This window comes from Psittacula echo (assembly GCF_963264785.1).
Source record: "Psittacula echo genome assembly, chromosome: 4".
Classification (NCBI taxonomy): Eukaryota; Metazoa; Chordata; class Aves; order Psittaciformes; family Psittacidae; genus Psittacula; species Psittacula echo.
In genome coordinates this window covers 58,569,122-58,591,870 of record NC_137738.1, presented here as the reverse complement: position 1 = coordinate 58,591,870, position 22,749 = coordinate 58,569,122, and the positions used below count along the sequence as shown (strand labels likewise).

The window sequence follows — 22,749 nt, the reverse complement described above, 5'->3', positions numbered from 1 at the left end:
ACCTATCACTCCTGATTCTCAAATTAACATTTTCTACTGTGTATCTGCAATACTAAAACACATCAATGCTGTCTCAAACAGGGGAAGTCATTTTAAGCTCAGACAGATTTATTTGCTGCACAAAACATTCTCTAGTGTTGTGAATTTAAACAACACACTGGTAAAGCAACAAGTGGGCATCTGCAGATAACAGATACAACATTTCAAGGAAATGACTACTTTTAGGATGTTGTCTTGAAAGAAAATATTCTCTACAAACGTTATCACGATGTTTTATTGAATACTTCTGGACTTACACATTGAAAATTGTGCTTATTTATAACACCTCCTCCAACTCTGCTAGAAGGACTTCAAGCTTTAAGAAATCATTGTATTGATCCAGTCTGACTTACAACAGTTCACTAGTCTTGATGTTCTAAAACAGCCAAGGCTGGCAAGCAACTGGAAACAGCCATATATCCTATTTTGTAAAATTTCTTACTGCAATATAAAAATCTATTTACCCTGGTAATTATAAATATTAGACCATCTATTTTATTTGCATTATTTTAAGCATATAAACTTTGTTCTCCAAACAGTCATTATAACTTCATTATAAGTGCATGTTTCACTCAGAGGTATATCATTATCAAGTGCAACTCAGCATTCATTAATACGAATCATTGATGTTAATTAATACTCTAAGTATAATACCTGAAACAAAAATTTTGTTGAATTTTCTGATGCTGCAAATTTTGATATCAACTCAGAATGCTCTAATACAGCTAAGTGCAACATGGAAGCAAAAATGTTAAAACTATGAACATAGAGTATTCTGAAATTATGACTATCTTGCAAAGTTTAAGAAGCCAGTTTCATTAGAGACTTGCTTTCACCTTTGAAGAGATATATGCAGGCTTCTCTTCGTAGCTGCTTGTTAAAAAACAAATCGGCAACAGTGATCCTTCCTTGAAGCAAGACCTGCCTTTAGTTTACTGTAAGATGAAAATCTGAGAAAAGAACATTTTTGGCTGCTATAACCTCTCCTTCTTCCCTTTACAGCATACGGTATGTCAATTCACAGTTAGGAAGATGGCTCTTACTGGTATGTTTACTGTAATTAGATGCCTTCAAATCTTTCTTACAGTCTGGGCCTGTCACTTAATATGATGCCTCTCAGACCCAAGGAAGCCATTGTTCCAGTCTCACTTTAGAATTACAATAGCTTGACATGCTTCAATTCAATTCCATGCTTCAAAGGTTGGATGCTTGGGGGATCTCTTTTTTTCTTTAAATCAGTCCTTCCTTCTTCAAACAACTATCTTCAGTCTTGATGGATCTGTTCTAGGCCCACCTTTTGTGGCATCCAGTTCATTGTACTCTTCTATTAGATCAGACAAAGATGATATGGCTTCAGAAAAACAGCTTTGTTCCATCCCATCTACATGCAGATAATGGTGAAGGTGAGCCTGTGAGAATTAAAAAAAAAAAAAAAAAAAAAAAACAAAAAAAAAAAAAAAAAAAAAAAAAAAAAAAAACAAAAAAAAAACCAAAAACCAAAAAAACCACAACTATCAGTGTTCTCCTTTTTCTTGGCACCCGATCCTTTTGGCTCAATAAGTATCATTTAGCCCACACTGAAGAGGAGAGTGCAAGCACTGTAGGACATAGATTTAAAGACTTATGACATTCCTTGTTTAAATACTTAGCAACTTTAGTAATAATCCCCTATGAAATCACAGTCAATATTACTGACTTTTCATACGTGCATCTTTTCACATTGTTTTCTTGGGTTCGCCTGACCAAACTGTGTATTGGTCTTATGTGGCCAGGTTTTGGTAGTGAGGGGGAGTGCAGGGCTGCAGGGGTGGCTTTTGTGAGAAAATAACCAGGATCTGCCCCCATGTGAGACAGAGCCAGATCCAGCTGGCTCCAGTATGGATGTGCCACTGACCAAAGCTCAACCCAGCAGCAATGCTGATAGTGCCTCTGTGATAACATATTTAAGGAGGGGTAAAAAATGCTGCACAACAGCTGTGAGAGAGGGGAGTTAGAAAAATGTGAGAAACAGCCCTGCAGACACCAAGATCAGGGAAAGAGGAGCAAGACTGAAATTGAGGCTGGGAAAAAGGGCATGGAATGGGGTGAAGATGTTCTCAGTTTTCATTTATTTCTTACTATCCTAGTCTGTTATTAATTGGCAATAAATTAATATTCCCAAAGACAGATCTGTTTTACCCATGACAAACTGGTGAGTGATCTCCCTATCCTTATCTTTAGTCATAAGCTTTTCATCCATACTTTCTCCTCCTGTCCTGCTGAAGAGAACAGCTTGGTAGGCACCTGCAGCCAGCCAAAGTCAATCCACCACAAGCTGGAGGCAGATCTGTCAGATACTCACTGCTGAAGAAAGTAAGTATATAGCCTGGTAGGTAGAGATCAATAAGGAGGTTATACTTTTTGAGCAGCAGCCGTTGGAATGATTCCTTGAGAGGCAACATAAAAATCTTGGGCTGTTACTTTTAAGCAGTTCCTTTGTGATACTAAGATTTGCTTCAATAAAGCAAGATACTCATGGTTAGTGGCTACAGATGTTATAATGATGAGTTGTACCTTTTTCTTGTACAGCTTCATAAATCTGTCTTTGAGTTCAATGAAAGTTGGTTTTACACAGGTGTTGTTTGCTAAAGCCAGAAGAGAATGGGAATGGCCCACAGGAGGTACTGAACACAAACCAGTTTTCCAGCCCTCTTGATTCCAGGAGACAAAGTGCAGTGAAGGCTTCAACCTGCAATACAAAAATGTAGATAACTAAGGAATGTAAAGAGCACAAACAAGTTTCCTTTGCTAACAGTCTGAAAAGGTTAACACTTAAACTTTCAGAACTAAGCACAATTTTTTCCCAGTGCTCTGGAAGGACTCATTCATCACCTAAGCAATACTTCACTGAAGTAATAAACATACAGATCACAACACCACCTAGATATGGATTTGCCTTCATGGTCTTCTGTCCTTGTCATGTAGCTGCTACAGCTGACTCTGCTTTATTCCTGAGATGTCTGTGGCATGATTTTCTAGCTGTCACCATAATCCTCTCTACACTCAAAGTATGACGGGTCTCCTCAAAGACAGGTGGATTCAGGACTTTGCACCACGGTACTCAAAATTTTCTCTCTCAGGGCATGGTGCAGATACTGGTCTTACCTAGAACCAACTCTGTCTGGCTCCACACCAAAGAAAACTTGTTTCTCAATTTATTTTCAGGTAGCTCATGTTTGGCCAACAGTTGTAACTATCATTTTGAACACAACATTTTAGACTTCGGACTAAAACAGTGTCCATTTTAAATTTAAATTACAAACACCAATTTTGTTAATTTAACATATCAGGGTTTGAAAAATAAAGTTACAAACATCTATTTCTATAAAAGGGACTGCAAGCAATCTGAGACTTACAAGAGGGGCAGATTAATATTGTGTAGGGACAATCAGTCCACGTGTAGTTTAGAAATAAGTAAAATGCTTTACATTCTCAGAAGTTTTCCCCATGTACCTGTTTGCCTGTACACTCCATTCTGTATGCAAAGCTTCCCCCTGCCTTTCCTTTTATAACTATGTAGATCAATAGTGTAAAAGGTAGAAGCAGAGCGCTAACAACAGAGTTGTTAACACAAGAATGATTCCTGATGATGAAAGTATCAATGACACAGAGGGGCCTTCTGTTCAGTAAAAGCAAACTTCTACTACAGAACTTACTCTTCAAATATTTTACTTGCAGGAGACCTCTGGACGGTTGGGTTTTACTTTCTTTTGCATTTTTGAGAAAGGAAAAGCACAGGGACATCTAGTCAGCTTCCTTTATTTGGAAATCCAAGAATACTGTGACTTATTCTAACCCATTATGTAAGTTAATTACAGTTTCTTCCCTTTTGAAAATAAGAAAACTATTTCCAAATAAACTAATTTGGTGTTTGTCCTGGGTTCAGCAGTAGCAGTCGTTTTTCTCCTTCTTAGTAGCTGGTGCAGTGCTGTGGTTTCAACTTTCAGCCTGGGAACAGTGCTGATAACACCGATGTTTTTAGTTGCTTCTTAGTAATGTTTACTCTGACCAAGGACTTTTTGAGTCTCATGCTCTGCCACGGTGTTGTGGTTTAAGCCCAGGCTGTAAATCAGAAACACGCAGTCCACTTCCCCCCCCACCTTTCTTCCCTCCTCTTCTGGAGGGACGGGGAGGAGAATCAAAAGAATGCAACTCCCACGGGTTGAGATAAGAACAGTTTAATAACTAAGGTATAACACAAATCACTACTGCTACCACTAATAGTAATAATGATAAAGGAAATAACAAGGAAGAGAATACAACCGCTCACCAACCGGTACCTCGCCCCCACCCCGCAGTGATCTAGCCCTTCCGGGAACTCTCAGTTCTACCTCCTGGGCATGATGTGCTGTGGTATGGAATACCTCTTTGGCTAGTTTGGGTCAGGTGTCCTGTCCCTGCTTCCTCCCAGCTTCTCCTCCTCCCTGGCAGAGCATGAGACTCACAAAGTCCTTGGTCAGTCTAAACATCGCTGTTATCAGCTTTGTTTCCAGGCTGAAAGTCAAAAACACAGTGCTGCAACAGCTACTAAGAAGGAGGAAAAATGACTGCTACTGCTGAACCCAGGACACACGGAGGAGGGGAAGCTGGGAGGAAGCAGAGACAGGATACCTGACCCAAACTAGCCAAAGAGAATACCTCTTTTCCATACCACAGCATGTCATGTCCACCATATAAACTGGAGTGAGTTACCCGGAAGGGCTAGATCACTGCTTGGGTCAGGCTGGGTATCGGTCAGCAGATGGTGAGCAGCTGTATTCTCTTCCCTTGTTATTTCCCTTATCATTATTATTATTGGTGGTAGCAGCAGTGATTTGTGTTATACCTTAGTTACTGGACTGCTCTTATCTCAACCCGTGGAAGTTACATTCTTTGGATTCTCCTCCCCATTCCGTTGGGAGTGAGAGGAGGAAGGCAGGGGAGTGAGCAAGGGCTGCATGGCTGAGTTGCCAACTGGGCTTAAACCCCGACAATATTGAAAATCTTAAAACGAAAATTGAGAATGATCTGGACAACTGACAACAGCTTCAAAACCAAACCGCATGTCTACTTTCTGTGGTATTACAAACCTTTCAATATTTCTGCGAAGGTCTGAAACCTGCACATTTCCTCGAACAAGAAGTGCACAAGCAAGGTAGAGGCTGTGCTTTGGATCTGCTTGAATTAGTTGATGATCTCTGCTGAAAGCATCTGAAAACATCTGGTCCAACCTAGGTGAAGAGAAAACAGTTAGGTACTCTTACTAAAGCAGGGTACAAGAGTTCTTCAGAATGCCCCTCCTTCAGGGTTTAAAAGTTCATAAAATTCTATAGATAAAGATACATTTAACCTGGGACCATGAATGACAGGAAAAAGATTCAAACCCTTTTACGCATGTACACTGGCAATGTAATTTTTAAAAACACACCAGATCCATCTTCCCCACTCTTCTCCCTCATGTTACAAGCCACCATTCAGTCCAAAGTCAGAAAGCCAGAGAAGTGGACAGACTAAGAGATCTTTATTATGGCAATTTTGGGTCAATGGTTACAAAGTATTAAAAATATGTAAAGGGATGTAACTACTTCAGGCTCTGGTTATATGAAAATTTAAGTAGACAATCTCACTGCTTGTGAAGGATCTCACAAGAAATACCAAAGTGCTGCTGACCCTTACAGAACTGCATCATTATTTAAAATTATCAATGAATTCTACAACTGCATTCATTTTAATTAATATCCAAGTTACTCTTTCCATTTGTTCCAAATTCTCTGCATCCACCACCTCTATTTCTTTAAAATGACCCCTGCCAGAACCTTCCTGTTAAAAATAACTAGAGACAAAAATATTCCTCTTTCCACCTCACTCTGAGGACCTCCCCATAGCCTGCTACCTTCCCTGCAGCACTGCATAGTCTCCTCAGGGTATGGTTTCAAGAGTCACAACCTGTTATCACAGAAAAGAAATGGTCCTGCCCTCTTCACTTCACATACTTCCACCACTTACCCCAGCTGCCTGTCACTATTTGGACCTTTTGCTGACTGAACTTAATTCACTAAACCAAATAAAATCTATTTTAACTGATTATTTTTCTGCCATGTCAGTGGCATAAATAATCTCACAAAATCTGGTAAGTGTCGGGTTAGTGTTACAATGAGCTGTTAAATGGCCTCACTGCATCTCCAGAATGAAGTACAATGCCATTACTTCCCGTGGAGTCTAGTTTAATTGTTTGTCTTTACAGGATTTTGTGAGTCAGGTGCAGACTGTTACGCAAAAGACTTTGTGGTGTGGGTTCTAAGTAATACATTTTCTAACAGAAACATTTCCCAGCAGAGATAACAAAAACAGATTTCAAGTTTACTGGCTCAACCATTACAGAGAAAAAGGAACAAAGGATGTTCCTAAAATTAGCAGGACTGATTTGAGAATGCAGATTTAAAACTGTTAGCACTCCTAACCTTCCTTAGTTTCACTATAGATTTTTTTGTTTCTTACCTTCTAGAAGGTACATTAACATCAGCCAATGTATACAGAGGAGTCAAGCTTGAAACCAAGTAGTGAAGTCGAGGAAATGGAACCAAATTCATGCTGATTTCATTAAGATCCATGTTAAGGGAACCTTCAAACCTAGCAGAGCTGAAAAATTAACAGACTGTTATGAAACTGTTACAAACTAAGGGAATTACTTTTAGAATGTGAGCATTCATTACATCTATGTTTTCAACTGTTCTATACAACAACTGAACAACACAGCATTCAAGAAACTGTTCATGTACTAAACTTTCACATTTAGCAGTAACAGTGCTATGTCTTATTTACACTTCTCATTACAGAACAATAAATCATCAAGATTGAGACCTTGTTTCCTGATTGCAGTTTTTTGCACTTTTTTTCAGTGCTTGGCCATAGCTGCCCAACACCAGTTTTAATAGTGCATTTCACCAAGAGTTTCTTGCAGCAATAGGCAGCGTAGGCAGAACAGTGATCTGACAGTATTTATAAAATAATACAACTGGCCTAGAAAGCCAAATCTCCCTAGGCTCTGTTAAGTATTAAAGGAAGGCAGTTTCCTTCTGCCTATAAACCTTCTTCAGTTCTAAGACTACCACAGGTAGGGCTACACCACTGCAATGTGATTACTTTCAAATACTTAAAACATTTAGTAATTCTTAAAAAGAGAAGACATATCAAATGGAAAACAATCAGTATTCTTTGAGTTTATTTGCAGCACACATGGCCTCCAGAAATACTACTTTTACAGAGGAATAACCTGTAACTTTACCTTGTTAGGTTCAGCAGCAAGTTGGCTAGAATGTTATTCATTGCATCAAATGGCTTTTCTTGTACAGTTTTTGCAGTCCCTGCACTTGATGTTACCAAGCTGTTTTGCTTCACAGTTGACCCCAGCTTCCCAGAATTTGCCATCTGATGAATTTTATTAACTATATCAAACAAAGACTTTAAGAGAGAAAAGAAAAAAGCATACAAGAAGTCTTCAGCACAAAGCTTTCAAATTCAGTACTCCAATTTTTAATTTCAATTAGTTTTAAAGAGAAAGCTAAGACAGTTCTGACAGTTCAAAGATTATACCTTTGGTAGATGTAAGTCCAACTTTTGACCCATTCCAACTGATTGATGTGTTTCTAAAAGTTTGTTCCTTACATGTCAAACATCTATACAGCTTGACTCACAAGTTTGAATTTTATTCAACTATTCAAAATCCTCATCTTCTAAAATTACATTTTAAATTTTCATAATTCTTGTGAAAGCAAAAATATATTCCCTAAATATATTTCCCTTTCTCTTGCCTTTTCCACAAGCAAACAAGAGAGTCACTGAAGTTAGATACAAATGAGTCTAGTGGTTTGTGTAGTCAGGTACGCCTATGATGCTCACATCACTAGTCAGTGAAGTCTGTTGGAATTTGGAATGATAAATCATTTACCTTGCAGGGCTCCACTAATACTATGCAAAAATTGATTGCTAAAAGACTGTAAGACTCTCAGCCTCTGTAAATAGAGGCTTTTCATTCTTACCTCAAAATAGACATGAGAAAATTCACTCTATTTTGAAGGTGAAGAGCAATTTTTTAGTGATACAATTGTTAATTTCAAAATCCTGCGAATGAGTTAGGGTTTCAATTACTACTTTAAAAAATGAAGTTATGCTTTTTAAGACATGGTACTCAAATTAATACACAGAAGGGAGAAACACTTCCTACATGCAGTGTAATAAAAAAGATATTGATAGAAATAGAATATTATCTTACTTCGTTCTCTATTGGTAGCACACAGTCTGCATGTTCATTAAGCTCTTTCATAGCCAGAACACTGTTATATGGAGAAGTAATAACGTCATCCTCACCAGAGGGATAAACTGAAGTAACAAATCTATATACTTCTGGGAATTCATCCTCAAGCAGCTTTAGTATAAAAGTTCCAAGACCAGATCCTGTCCCTAATTATGAATGAAGACAGAACAAGAGAAGATAAAAGGTTCCCCATGTTACCTTAAGCCTTAAGTCTTATGTTGGAAACTTTCACAACTTTTCAGTAATACATATTCATGAATATTTTCTGAAGCATTTGGCTGACAGTGGAGGCTCAAACATAAAGGTTTTTCTCAGACAGGAAAGTAATTAAATGATAAAAGTATTTCCTACAGTTTACCAGGATGAAGTATACAATCTCAGATCTCTGCAAACCAAAAGGCCCTATGTAACCCACAGTTTTTCTGATCTAGTATTTTTATTTCTTATTTTAAAATCTTTAATTTGAATTTTGAAATAAAACATTAAAAACCTTGAACTACCCCAAACAATTCTTTACTTTCCTTTTGGGGTTTCTTTATAAAGTTTTCTCACTCTCCAATCAAAACAGAACCACCTCTTTACCCCAGCACACCTTTTTTTCCTCAGTAACGCATAGCACTGAGCTCAAATCAGAGAACTGTAGTTTTTCTGTCTTGGACAGCTAACATTCTCAGCAGCAGACAATTCCATCAATGAACAAGAGAGCAAGTTTCTGCAATAACAGAAATAAGATCTGCAAGGTCTCTCAAATTAAGCAAATGGCCACAAAAAAGGCACTTGCTTCATATTTAAAGCGATTTTCTGTTCTTTTTTCCACATCATAAGCAGTTATAATACAGGTTCCCCTCATGTTTCTGGGGCAGGAAGGCTTAGTGGCAATACGTTAATGACACAATTGTCACTACAAGGGATTCCTCCCTTCTGATTTATTAACAAAGTAGCTAGACTGGTTTCAAGAGAATTATGTGGAAGGAAAACAGAAAAGTGAAGTTTTTCTAACATTAAGCAACATTAGAAGACTCCTTCAAAGTGTTTTAGAAAACTCTCACCATTAAAAACATCTTGATTACAACAATGATGTCAGTGTTCCGAGGCTACTGTCCCTTCCTCTGATCAGTGTTTCCTTTTTGGCACCTGTCTTGATCCACTCATTTCCTTGTGTTTAAAATTTTAGCTTTATTTTTGTTCTGTGTAGCAATTACCTTAGCTCATGATTTGGGCTCCTCAGTGCTCTAACAAACCAAGTAATAATTACAGGTCTACTTAATTGGACAGTGCTAATTTTTTTATTCTGCATTCTAAATGACAGACTACTACACTGATCTTTTCAAGATCCAGGTTTTTCTGTCTCCATCTGTGGCTGGTGTAATTACATTAATGATAAAAAAAATTACTTACCACCTCCCATAGAATGAATTATAAAAAAACACTGCAGGCATTCACAGTGTTCTGCAGCTTTCCTCAGCTTTTCCACAATGTTTTCTCGATACTGAGAGCCATAAAGCTTATAACCTGCAGCCCTGAGGACATAAAAAGTACTTCAAAAGAAAAAATAAAAATCTATCAATAAATCTTTCAATTTTCAATTTTAACTCCTCCTATTTGACATTTCAGAGTTCAGAGTCCAGAGCTGGGTGCAACACTTAATTTCTGCAAGTTGCTAAGCTGTGGCTAAATCATGTAAATACAGGAGTCAGGATATGGGTTTAATTTTGAGGATGCAAGCAGCAGTAAATTCACAGCTTTAGAGTGTGCAGTATTATTTTGTACTGTTAAGGAGATAAACTCACACATTGGACGATGAAATAATATGAAACCAAAGTTATACACTACTTAACAATAAGGATATCCCTATGTACAATGTATAGTGACCTCCCTTTGAGCACCGAGTCAGTTGCTACCAGCAATAAAATCCCCCCCTAAACAGCTCATTTTCAACACACTTGCCTGCGAGGTGGTGAAGTTACAGGATGCTTTATTCTCTGTATTGCATTTTCTTTTGGTATATTTGCTGATGATTTGCTTTCTGGTCTGTAGTGCACTGAATACTATTAGAAGCACATCAAGGTCTCAGTGAAAATTTGGAATTCATTATCTTAATCAATCTTTTCTTGAATTTCTCTTTTTGGTAATGTAATTTATATGCACAAAGCCAGACTCTGTGGTGCTTAGAAATCAGAAGTGTATTTGTTCATATATCTCATTTCCATACTAGTTGTACAGCGTCAAACTAGATTATGGTTTCAACTAAGCAATGAAAGCAGCTGAACACCAAAGAAACAAAAATAAAAAGCATGTTCTCTTGAAAAAGAAAATAAAAAAAAGAGAGAAAAAAAAAAAAAAGAAAATAGATAAAATCATCTATCAGCATAATTATCCTTCTGTAAAAGGGTTTTCAAAGCTCTCCTCCAGGCAACAGTGACTCCAAAGTTTACTGGTAATATGCTACAGCTCCCCAGGTGCAGAACAAACCAAAAAGCTACTGTTATCCCTTCCCTTTTCAAATGCCATCTAATTAGTTGCTAAGAAATGCTTCTGAAAAGGTTCTCACCAGTTGTTTCCTGACCCAGAAACATCTGTGATAAGCTGTTTGCTGTCAAATACGTCCCTCAATGGTCCTTGCAGAATTTCATTTACCACGCCCTCCTCCATGTCAATCAACAGTGCCTTTGAGAAAGGGAAGAATTAAAATTGTCAGTAAGCAAACCACCCTTTGAAATTATAACACAAAGAAATATAAAATTATTTACAATATAAAAGGCATGTTGTTTCTAGTCTGCGCAAGAGAAACATTTTTTTTAGTTGTTAACTAGGAGACAAGCTAGATTCACCTTGGCTGACTTGCCAGAAGTCATTCAAGAGGACAATGTTTTGGATAATGCAATTTTGTTAAAATTTTATAACATTTTGCCCCAATAGTTAGAAAAATGCTTTTCCTGCTTCTTAATCACTTAAAAGTGGCTCAGAGAAACCCACTCCTTGTTGGTAATATCTGCAATCATTTTATTGGAATTATGATTTACTCATCAAGACTAGCAGCAAACTACATTACTCCACTGTACCACAAAAGATACTATTATAAATGTTACTACTCAAAGTAGTATTAAAAAACATATGCAATTATGAAAAATCCTACATAGCTGTAAGCAAATATGCAGTGTAAAAAGAGTGACTTTTATAGATTGCCTTACTCGTGCTTTTAAAGAGCAGATTTTTCCTTTGTAAATATCGGGACCATCACCACCACCTCTGGAAAAAAAGTAAAGCCAAACAAAACACCAAGCTTAGAATCATAATAGAAAATAAGCCAATATGTATATTAGAATAAAATTTCCTCCTTAACCTTTTGTGTTCAGAAGACTGTCACAATGTACACAAAAACACCCCAAAAATGATGCCAAGAAAGACCTCGTAATTCCTTAAAGCAGTGCAATGACAGGACATGATCTCTATGAGAAATATCCTAAGCAGTACTTCAGGAAGCTGAAAATATCAGCATGCAAAAATTTAGCCTCAGATTCAACCTTTGCTCTGTGGCAATTCTACAAGCATTGCCAAAACTTGAAAGGATTATTTTTCCTCTAGCATGTAGTATGTATATCTGCATCATCTAATGGAACACAGCATACCAAGTAGCACCACTGGCTTTTCAACGGGTGTCCTGGTTTAGCAGTAGCAGTCATTTTTTCTCCTCAGTAGCTGGTGCAGCGCTGTGTTTTTGACTTTCGGCCTGGGAATAGTACTGATAAAGCCGATGTTTTCAGTTGCTGGTCAGAACATTTACTCTGACCAAGGACTTTGTGAGTCTCATGCTCTGCCAGGGAGGAGGGGAAGCCAGGAGGAAGCAGAGACAGGACACCTGATCCAAACTAGCCAAAGAGGTATTCCATACCACAGCACTTCATGACCAGGATGTAGAACTGAGGGTTCCCAGAAGGGCTAGAGCACTGCTGGCTGGGGGTGAGGTACCGGTTGGTGAGGTGTTGTATTCTCTTCCCTTTTTATTTCCTTTATCATTACTATTGGTGGTAGCAGTAGTGATTTGTGTTATACCTTAATTACTAAACTGTTCTTAACTCAACCTGTGGGAGTTGCATTCTTTCAATTCTCTTTCCCATCCCTTCAGGAGCAGGGGCAAGAAAGGGTGGGGGGAAGTAGACTGCGTGGTTCTAATTTACGGCCTGGGCTTAAACCACGACAGTGGGGGTAGCATAGCACTGCACTACTTACTGCTCAAGCTGTGAAGGCTGTATAACTGCACTAGCATGGAACTGTGTTTGACTGACTTTGCCATTAAGATTTAGCAGTTCAGAAATCATGCTGAGTTGACATAGCTTAATTTTCCTTTTTTTCCAGGATGAGTTTTAATGAGCCAGTCCAGGGGACTATGCATTGTGTACAATCACATTTTTTCCACAAAGAAGGCTGGTGTTTCTGCACTCAAAGGATGACATACTTCTGTCTGGCCAAACTATATTTAACACGGGAAAAAAGGCAGGGATACTAGAAAATGGATCTAATTTCCCCCTCATTTATTTACCATATCTGGTGGCTGAGCCAAAATTTAAAGTACTCTTCATTCATTCGTCATTTAATGTATTCTACATTCAACCACAATAATATTCCAAAATCATAAGCTGAAATTCACAACAAAGCCAAATGTTCTGACTCAGTCCCATCAGTACTAAAGAGTATGGGGCTGTACTGGGTTCCTCAAGGATCTTCCACCTTCTCACTCAAAGAAGCAATCCAGATATCTCTCATTAGCTTGAGCAGCTCACAGCAGTTCTAGTACTCATGTGATTCAATTAGCCTACACTACTTCCCATGAGTCCACTAGCACCAGTAAATCCAGCCAAGGAAGTTCTATTTCTCCTCAGGCACTAACAAAATTCGAAGAAAAATAAAAACAAAACCAAACACCCCAATTCAACATTGCTTTCTCTTATTATTGTTTTTGTGGTCTAGCCCATATTTTCAGTCATTCTGAATCATTTTGATTCAGTTGCTGAAAGTAATCCCTGTACTCTCTATAATTCCTTAAGCTCAAGATTTTATATGTACTTCTGCATACAAAACCATACACATACATAAGCATATTTCTAATGCTACACAGGTTAATATTAACCATAACAGAAAAAAGTCTGCCTGGTTCTGCCAGTTTTGCTCATAGCTGTTTCTGACAGGATAACCCACCTGGATTAATTATTTTAAACAGTAGTATGGCCATAGCATGGAAGACCGAAGTTTGCCGATTTTACAACATAGGGTTTTATGCTTGCAATAGCCTGGGAGGTGAACGACTTCTTTCTGATAAAGAGAATACTAAATCCACACCAATAACAAAAGGACAAAACCTCAGAGCCTGAGCAAGAGAGTTTGAAACAACTCTGTAATTAAATTATGGTTCAAGGCTACAGTTAAAAGTGGAATTGTTTCAATAGGAAAATTAATAGCTCTTGGGAAAGACAAGATTTGAATAATCTTTCTTCTTTACCACAAGTAGGCGAATCTTCCTTAAAACTCATATGGTATTCAATGATACAAGTCTTTCCATTTTACAGACAGAAAACGGATGATTCTATTGCAGCCAACCTGTCAACTGTAAACTTGGTGGTTTCATCTGGCACACACACAGATGTTGTTTACAACCAAATTTTCATGGACTTAAAAAAAAAAACAAACCCAAAAACCTTCTAGGAAATGCCCACAAGGAATGGCAATGATAAACTCCAATGCACTTGTATGTTCTTTCAGAGGTAAAATTTGATACAAACCAGTAAGTATTTCAATGCCACTTTAGTTACACTCACATGTTGTACTGCAACTTTGCTACATGATAGAAGAAAACAGAGGCTGGTCAAATGCATTTTAATTAATGAAAATGAAACAACAATATCCAAGTGCACAACTGTTTCATTCTTGCAAACTGCATGGATTTCTATAACTGGTCAGATAAGAGATGACTGAATGCTCTTACGACGCATACTGGTTAACCTTAAAAAAAAAACCAAAAACATCACACCCACCACTCCTTCTGTAACAAACTAGTCAGATAAAAGAGATCTGAAAAATGACATGACCTTTTATGACTACCTTACATACAATTCCTCCTATAGCTCTTCAAGAAATGATAAGTTGGTATTCAGAGGGCTTGCAGTGTGATCTTCATTTGCAATGGCAAAAGCTATCACATCCTGACCGTCCACTTTTGAGACAGCAAGAAAGGAATACAAACTCTAACACTTTCAACACCTTTCTGAAGTAAGTATAGTTAAAATGGAAAGGTAAAGATAGTGTTTTAAAGAGAATACAAAAAAGTTAAATCTCCTTCTAGAACTAAATATGACTTGAAACAAAAAAACCTGTAGCTTAGGCTAAAAGTAGATACTAGAATTGTTGATTTTCTGTATTAAACTCATGAGCTGCTTGATGACTTACCTTGTATCTACATTCCTAAAGAAACTGCTTAATGCTTCATCATAAATTCCTTTCTAAAATGAAACAACATTAAGATGCAGCATCAGAAATTCTCAGTGTTTTTTCACAGAATCATTTAATTTGGAAGGGAACTCTGAAGGTCACCCATAAAACCTCCCCACTCAAAACAGACTGAACATCTACGTTGAATTCAACTAGCTCTAGTCAGCTCTAAAAAGAACATTTCATTGAAGCATGAGCTTGATATTAAAACTCTCGAGAAGATGTAACCAGGAAACTGATTTTTCAGCACAAGATTAAACAACTACTCTTCCTTAATTTCAAAAATTTAGGATTTTACTGACAATCCCAATGCAATTAATTTGCATAGCTGCTGTTTAGCAGACTCAGTTCAACACTGATACAACACTCAGTTCATCATGGGCTCCACACCCATGATATCACCAATGTCCATGGGGTTCTGTGGAAAGGAAAGCATATTACACTGTATCAGTGATTCCTAAACTCCCTGCTAAGGGATGATATGGGAATTACTTACCCCACCATAAAACTAAAGAGGCCTGGCAAGTTTAAACACTATCATTTTACAGACTGGTTACCATACTTTCAAAGACCTGATGAGGCAGAATTTGGAAATCACTGTTCCCTACAACACTAAAACCAAGATAGTCTGCCTATGCATATAAACCTCATCCCTTGCTTTTTGCAGCTGCTTCAACAGAAGGTATTGAAAAGGCCTGCTCACTGTTACCGGCTAAAACAGTGTTTACCAGGAAGTAGTATATTTATAGTCATAGCAAGAAGAGTGCATTTGTGTTTGGATACTCACAACAATCCTATGCCATCCTTATGATGCTATTTTGGTCAGCACAACTGTATGGCAAGTCACTGCATAGGTTATATTAACATAGAAAAAACAAAGTTGGGCTCTGGTGAGCTGCTTTTTTGCTCTATTGCCAAGTGGCAAAAGACCTCCATAAAACAACCCTCTGTTTTCACTAACTGCTTCAAACCTGGTAATGTTTGCCTGCAGGGAAACGTCATGGGCTTTTCAAGGTGGGAAAGCTACAGAAGCTGATCTGAATTAAGAGGTAATTAGTTAGAAAGCTTAAGAGCCTGGGGATAGTTTTGACCGTAATGAAGCAGCCTTCAAATAAACACAGCACTCTACAGCCACAGTGAAGAACACAGGACGAAGTGAAGGTTACCGCAGCCTGCCCACAGCAAGCGGGTCAGGCGGCTCACCCCGGCCGCCGCGCCGCTCCCCTCCCCTCGGACTAGCGCCGGCAGGAGGCGAGGGGCAGCGACGCCATTACCTTGTTGACGCTGGCGTGCTCCCGCAGCGCCAGGTCCCAGAAGCGACAGCCCACCTGGTTCCCGCACTGGCCTACTGCAAACGGGAAAGACGCGGGTCAGGCAAGGGTTGGGGAAGGGGATAATGAGCTCTGGGTGCCATGACCCCTTACCCTGCACCACCACTGATTGAGTCATGGCGGAGTACGCTACCGCCGTCTGCTAGTTCGAAATCGGCGCTCGGAGGCCGCGCCCCCTTAATGGCCGCGGCGGAAGGCGGGACGTTGCGGCGGGCGGGTTTTTCCAACTGCGCGATCTCCTCGCTGTTCCCCGCATTCGTTCTGCGGTGGAACGTCCCATCTGCTGCTTTAACCTACCTATCGCGAATGGAGCGTTCCATTAGGGCCTAAGGGGGTGTGTGGGGCTGTGCCTCGCGTGTCGTGTGGTGGGTCTGTGGGCTCTCCTGAGGCTGCCAGTCCGAGGGGGTGGCGTTTGGGTGTTGATCTTGATGGTCGCGACTGCTTCTGTAGGATCCAGAGTTTGGTATGAGGATAAGTGTGCACTAAGAGAAGCTGAGGGTGTAGTAATGTGTCTCTCGTCTGTAGGGCAGTATGGAATGGTGGGCCTGGTGAGGTACTCAGGAACTCCGTGTAGTCTTGAGGGAGAGTCTCTCGTCGGTCGTCAATGTAATGGCCAAATACAGGAGACACAGCAAAACCCTAAAATGAAGTCTTTCCCTGGGATAATAGAAATACTACCATGCAGTACAGTTCATTGCTTTTTGTTTCTAAGAATGGGTGATAAGGTATGTTTTATTTCCCCCAAATATGTTATTCTGAGCGATGGTGTGAAACGTGCCAAATGACATGAAAATGCATATTAAAAATGTAAGGAAAAAATGGTCATGTGGAAATGCAGTAATGATGTACCTTCCTACCAGGCTTGCAAATTATGTTTTTCCTTAAGCTCAGTTTTGTATTTCTTGTGCAAATAATTTTCCACAGCGCAATTAGGAAGTGCTTTTTGCCTGTGTGTTGAACATAGCAACTTTGTGACTAAAAATGAGTGACAAGAAGTGTAGAGATGCTGTTGTCTTAGCATTGTAAGGCTATCCACAGCATAGCTGCAAAATCATAGAATCGTTTAGGTTGGAAAAGACCTTTAAGATCCTGAAGTCCGACTGCTAACCTAACACTGCCAATTTCACTACTAAACCAGTGAAGAGCATGTGATGCACAAAGCAGTGGCTTGCAGAAAGCTCTTGTGGCACAGGTGGCATTTCTGCTTCCTGTGGGAGAGCAAGAGTACTTCCATGCAACCCACTTCATTAGGCTTTATGGCTAAAACTATCCAACAAAATATGCCTTTTTCAAATTCATTATTTCTAGTGCTGGTGTGCAAACAAAATTTGCTAAATTAAATTCTTAACAGACACCTGAGGTTCAGTGTATCTTAATCCTTTATTTGCTCTGGAGAAGCCATGGCACTTACTCCTGGTCATGACCAAGGATCCTGTAGAGATCAGTTGAAGTTCCCAGGAAAATAAAGTTGTAACAATAACTATTTTAAAAAAACTTTCCTGGAAAGCTTAAGTATGTATTGCAGCAAATACAATATTGTACAGTAAAATTATGTATTATAAGAAATTCAAATCAAGACTATTTTTTTTAAAACTCAGTTGGAAGAGAAGAATCTATCTACTGGAAATTTGTATTGTTCCTAAGAAAAAGTAATGAGTGACCCAAGCTTACTCAAGCTTCATGTCTGAAGTTGCAAAAGACCAATGTCTTCACTGTTAGCAGCAGGTGGAAAGTTCAGCATGAATAGAGTTATACTGTCTCAAACACTTCTTTTATAAACTAATCACTAGTATAAAACTACATGAATATTAATCAGAAAAGCAAGTAGTAATTTCTCTGGACAGACTAGATGTAACATGTAGCTTAATTTTGTTCCCTGTGTTTACCTGGACTGGTCTAAACCTGTGGGCTGTGGTCTGTTCTAGCTGTGAGATGTGAAACTTTTCTATACTCCTTGCTTATTGTCACGTCCTTTAAGTTTTGCCTTCACTTGCCTTTTTAGCCTTACTTAGGCTAAAAGTGGTACATCATTGCTTGTAAGCATTCTAAAGCTTAATTTAAAAGCTACAGAAATCTCTTAATATTACTGTATCTGGCTTGCTTTTTTCTTGTGTAGTTAGCTATACTTTCTGCTTGTTCTTTCACTTAGCTGTAGTTTCTCTGCTCTGTGTCGCGTTAAGATTCGGCTTAATGGGATTTGCTCCATTGAACATGAGATTGCAGCAAGAAACTCTGCTTTGACTTCCAGTGTGCTATTAAGAGGTCTGTGATGGCAAATGTAAAGTGATTATCCTCACTGAGCTTGGAAACACTATGAATCAGAGATGCAATTGAGATTCATATTCATGTGGGAATATGACTATTTTTAGCTTCCAAAGGAGGTGGATGTGTAATAATCAGTTTGGGTTGATGCATGTGCTCAGAGGTTTAATGAAATGGGCAGATCAACTATGTGAAACAAATAATCACACACTGGCTTTCTGTTTCATTGTAAATGAAGCTCTAGTTCATCTATCATAGTAAAATGCATGTTTTTAGTTAGGTCCCCTCAGAGACTTTTTGTCTATGTTAATCATTTAATCTGTAGTCATATGCCAATGTGTGCTTTTTAGCCTTACTTTCTCAGTAGCTTTTTTGTTGTTGATGCATACAATAATAGCGTTCCACAGCTTTGGAACATGAACTGTAGGAATAACTAAGTTATTTCAATAAGTTGACATTGCCCATTGTGAATCTGAATAACCCTTAAATCCCAACCATAAGAAGATGTTACAAGTTAAATATATATTCTACGCTTTCAGCAGCTATTTAGTGACAGTCATTTGACTATTTAGGCCACGTGCTGCTGTAGGGAGAATACACTGAAATTTGAACTAATGAGATTCCTTGATTTGTATCAGGGTTTAGTTAATTTATAGAATGGTTAGGTTTGGAAAGGACCTTAATATCACCCTGTTCCAACCCCCCTGCCGTGGGCAGGAATGCCTCCCATTAGCCCATGACACCCAAGGCTCTGTGCAACCTGGTCTTGAACACCACTTCTTTAGGCAACCTATTCCAGTGTCTCACCACCCTCACAGTATAGAACTTCTTCCTTATATCTAACCTGAGCTTCCCCTGTTTAAGTTTAAACCCATTACCCCCTGTCCTGTTGCTGCAGTCCCTGATGAAGAGTTCCTTATGAAGGTGGTTTTTTTTGTTTGTGTTTTGGTTGGGTTTTGTTTTTTTTTTTTTTTGGCTTAGAATAGTTGGTTTTGAGGAATTACTGTGAGGCCTGTCATCCTTCATCTCACGTTTTCCTTTTAAGGCTGTTGTCCATACTCTTGGTCCATGAGGAGAAAGAAAGGTTGATAACCTTTAATATAGGACATCTCTACAGATCTTCAGAAACAAGAGGTAGAGAGGCCAGAGATCCTAATTAGATGCTCTATTTTGAAGCTGTTTGCTGAGTATTTAAACTGGAAACTGGATTCTTTCTTATATAGCCATGCAAATGTCAAATTTCAGACTATTCCATGACACAATAGTGTAGTTGTAGCCCTGATTTAGATAATGGCTATAACATTTACTAAAACCTTAAAAGTGGCAGAGAAAAGTTATAATTTCCTTAGAGTCAGTGCTCAGTTTTTTTGTAGGCTTTCTGCAGAATTGAGATAGGCTGTCCATTTGCATTTTTCAACATGAATATTACTGACAGCGTACCTCAGAACTAGAAGGTTTTTCCCAAATTTGTGTAGATGAAGGGTTTTCTACTTTGGAGCTATAATTTTTAAGCTAGATACAGAATACAGATTGAATTCTGGGAAGATTTCTGCTTAGGCAGTTGCCTTCTCTTAAACACCAGGGGCTTTGAAATGAATGCAGAGTTGTGTGTAATGTAATGTCGCATACAGCCTTTTTTTAGTGCATATGCAATGGTAATTTCGAGGTCTCTGTGGATGTTGGGAGAAGGGAAATTTGCTTTATTCACTGCTGTCTCCTGAGTCTGCAAGTATGCTCTGGTTTCTAATATTTTTCTTTGGAAATCCTCTCCTGCAGAGGGAAACCCTGCATCTCTAAGGCCTAGAAAGGAAGTTATATCCTCCACAAATACTGCTGCGGTTGATTAGCTAGTGATATAGTAAAGAGAAGTGAATTGAGTGGTAGCAGTTTATGAATTTTAATGTGGTTTTTATGCACATACTATTTTACTGTAGTAAAATAGTTTTCCATGTATAAAGTATGCAAAGGACTGATTAATCGGAAGAGTAACTCTTCAAATATAAATCCACTGAACAAAACCAAATCTCATTGCAGCAAATATGGCTAACAAAACCACTGTTTATTCACAGAACTTGGATGTGGGTATCAGAAAATATGCTTTAGTTTGAAGTAGGTGTAAGACAGAAAAGCATTCAGAGTGTGTGTGTGCCAGTTAACACACAAAGCTCCACTTAATACCAGCATTCACTAAACTGTGATGCTCTTAAGGAGCACAAGCATATGCTATTCCTGGCAGTCTCTGCTTAGCAGCTGCAGGCAACCTTGAAAGGAATTTCAGTAATGCTTGTAATGAACCTGTCTAAGCAGGGAATCTGCTGTTTTTTTCTCTCTGAGACTGGGGCCTGAGGAAGCCTAGCTCAGGTTGTGGTGTTACGAGATTGACTGGGCCAATCTAACAACTCACCACCATTGGCAGGAGAGAGACTTCCTTTTTTACGCATGCTCCCAGCTGCGCAGCCCTGACACCATGCATGGTCTCTGGTACACACTGGAAACCCAGCTCACTGATCTGAGGACATTCCCCCTCCACCCCAATAATAAAAAAATTCCCAAACCAAAAGCCCCAAATGTTTCCTGTTCAGAGTCTGGGCAGTAGCTGGGAGTAGGAAAGAGCTGAGCAGGCATAATGGTTTTGGTATCTGAGACAAATATGGCATTTGAAGGCAACTGGATTTGAGGAACCCATGATGTGCTTGGTTCAGAGACACTGCAGAGGGATGTTGCTTGCTTCTAAAGTGTGAACAGTGGGCTATGGCGTGACAAAAAGAGGGGCCTGTATACCACTCCCAGAAGTAGGGGGCCTCCTTACAGGGTTGGAAAGGGAATCAGGCCTGGGAGCGTGTTGCCTGAGAGTTGCAGGGAACAGAATGGGAGATGTGTCCAGGAGAAGGCAATTAGAACAAACATGGGGCTGAAAGCATGGGCAGACATGAAAAGGCTGATGGAAGAAAAGGCAGCGGCTGCTGAAGCCAAGCTATCTTCTCTTGTCCACTTACCACCCAACATGGGACTCGAGAGACAAGTGGAGAGCTAGTGATGGGGTCTGACCTGCTGGAAAGTTCCTGTGCCAGTGTGTCCAGAGCTTGCAGTTCTAAGCCAAGACCATTTCAGTCTGTCAAAACCCTTTTCCTCCTGAGAGAGTAGTAGGGATGCTACTGATTAGTGTATACAGATGTGTCTTACTCTGGTGATTCCTCCAGCTGCCCACAGATTCAAGATCTTTGGATTCCAGTTGTCACTTTTGTGTTTTCCAGATGAGCTCCTATTAATTTTTAATCTGTAGGGTGTTGTCCTTTATTTTTACCTTTTATATTTTAGTGCTTTTCTGCTAGTCATGTTGTGAGTTGGTTCCAACAATAATTTGCCCAGCAATCATAAAACTTTCTGTCAACAGTGGTTTATTTTTTAAAGAAATGAAACCTAAATGGCTTTGATGTAGGTTATCACTGAAGAGACAAAATTTTGCAAGTAACGTATCTCTATTTGATGTTCAAGCCTACTGTGAGCTAAAGCCTAATATTAACTTCTGTTTACCTTCTATGGTTTTAACATGGCTTAGAGTTGCAGCCCTGTGCCTTCTGTTTATGTCTTCCTGTTTCACCCCCAGTTTTTCTGCAGCAGCATATCTTCTGGGATACAATCCATAGAAACATGTTCCTAGTTTGAAGATTACTGCTGTAAACGGAAGCTGTACTTGTGTTACGCTAGTGTAAATGAGATCACAATGAGATTGTAGATTTGATGCTGTGCTAGTATGTAAGTGCATTTAAAACTATAGAGGAAAAACTTTACATTTTGAATTTTGTCTCTCCCTTCCTATGTAAGGCAAGTATTGCTCTAGAATTACCTGGGTAAATAATCAGTTATATAAAGTGTCTGTCTTAAGACATATACTCAATCTTCACGTTGTGCTGGAATGTACCCATGAAGTCTAAAAGCAGAATGAAATTTTATTTTCATTGTTTGTAAGGTTATATAACTGATATGCTGTCTGCCTCCCATTGTAGTTGAGGAATATATAAATGAGTTGAATGGAATATTAAAAACAAGGAATAAATCTTTGAACACAGTTATTTGTGATGTTAAGTCTATTATCTAGCTTTATTCTTTAATGTGCATTAGCAGATCTTTTTCTGCAAAACAAAAGGTGACCTAAGGCATTGAATGACATAATGTAGAGGATCTAACTTGAAAGTAATGTATTTAATATAATTTTAATTTCTTTTATAATCCCACATTTTCATGTAACAGACTGGCCACACATACACTATAAGAAATGGTAAAGCTCACTCTTGTGGTATA

General features: G+C 38.8%; 1 protein-coding gene across 4 annotated transcripts; it reads right to left on the bottom strand.

Moving 5' to 3' along the window:
- Nucleotides 1–87: 87 nt before the first annotated feature.
- TUBE1 (tubulin epsilon 1) lies at nucleotides 88–16,318 on the bottom strand (the record flags this gene model as incomplete). Of its 4 annotated transcripts, none has more annotated exons than XM_080615797.1 (12): nucleotides 88–1,448; nucleotides 2,593–2,767; nucleotides 5,148–5,288; nucleotides 6,556–6,696; nucleotides 7,343–7,518; nucleotides 8,330–8,517; nucleotides 9,770–9,891; nucleotides 10,923–11,038; nucleotides 11,563–11,620; nucleotides 14,813–14,865; nucleotides 16,129–16,202; nucleotides 16,279–16,318. In XM_080615797.1, the coding sequence occupies 12 exons, from the start codon at nucleotides 16,301–16,303 to the stop codon at nucleotides 1,290–1,292; spliced, it is 1,428 nt and encodes a 475-aa protein (XP_080471923.1). In that variant the 3' UTR covers nucleotides 88–1,289. The 4 variants fall into 4 exon arrangements, with proteins under 4 accessions (XP_080471923.1, XP_080471924.1, XP_080471925.1 ...); XM_080615798.1 differs by having other exon boundaries at nucleotides 9,770–9,909; nucleotides 16,279–16,303; XM_080615799.1 differs by lacking the exon at nucleotides 14,813–14,865 and having other exon boundaries at nucleotides 9,770–9,909; nucleotides 16,279–16,308.
- Nucleotides 16,319–22,749: the final 6,431 nt, after the last annotated feature.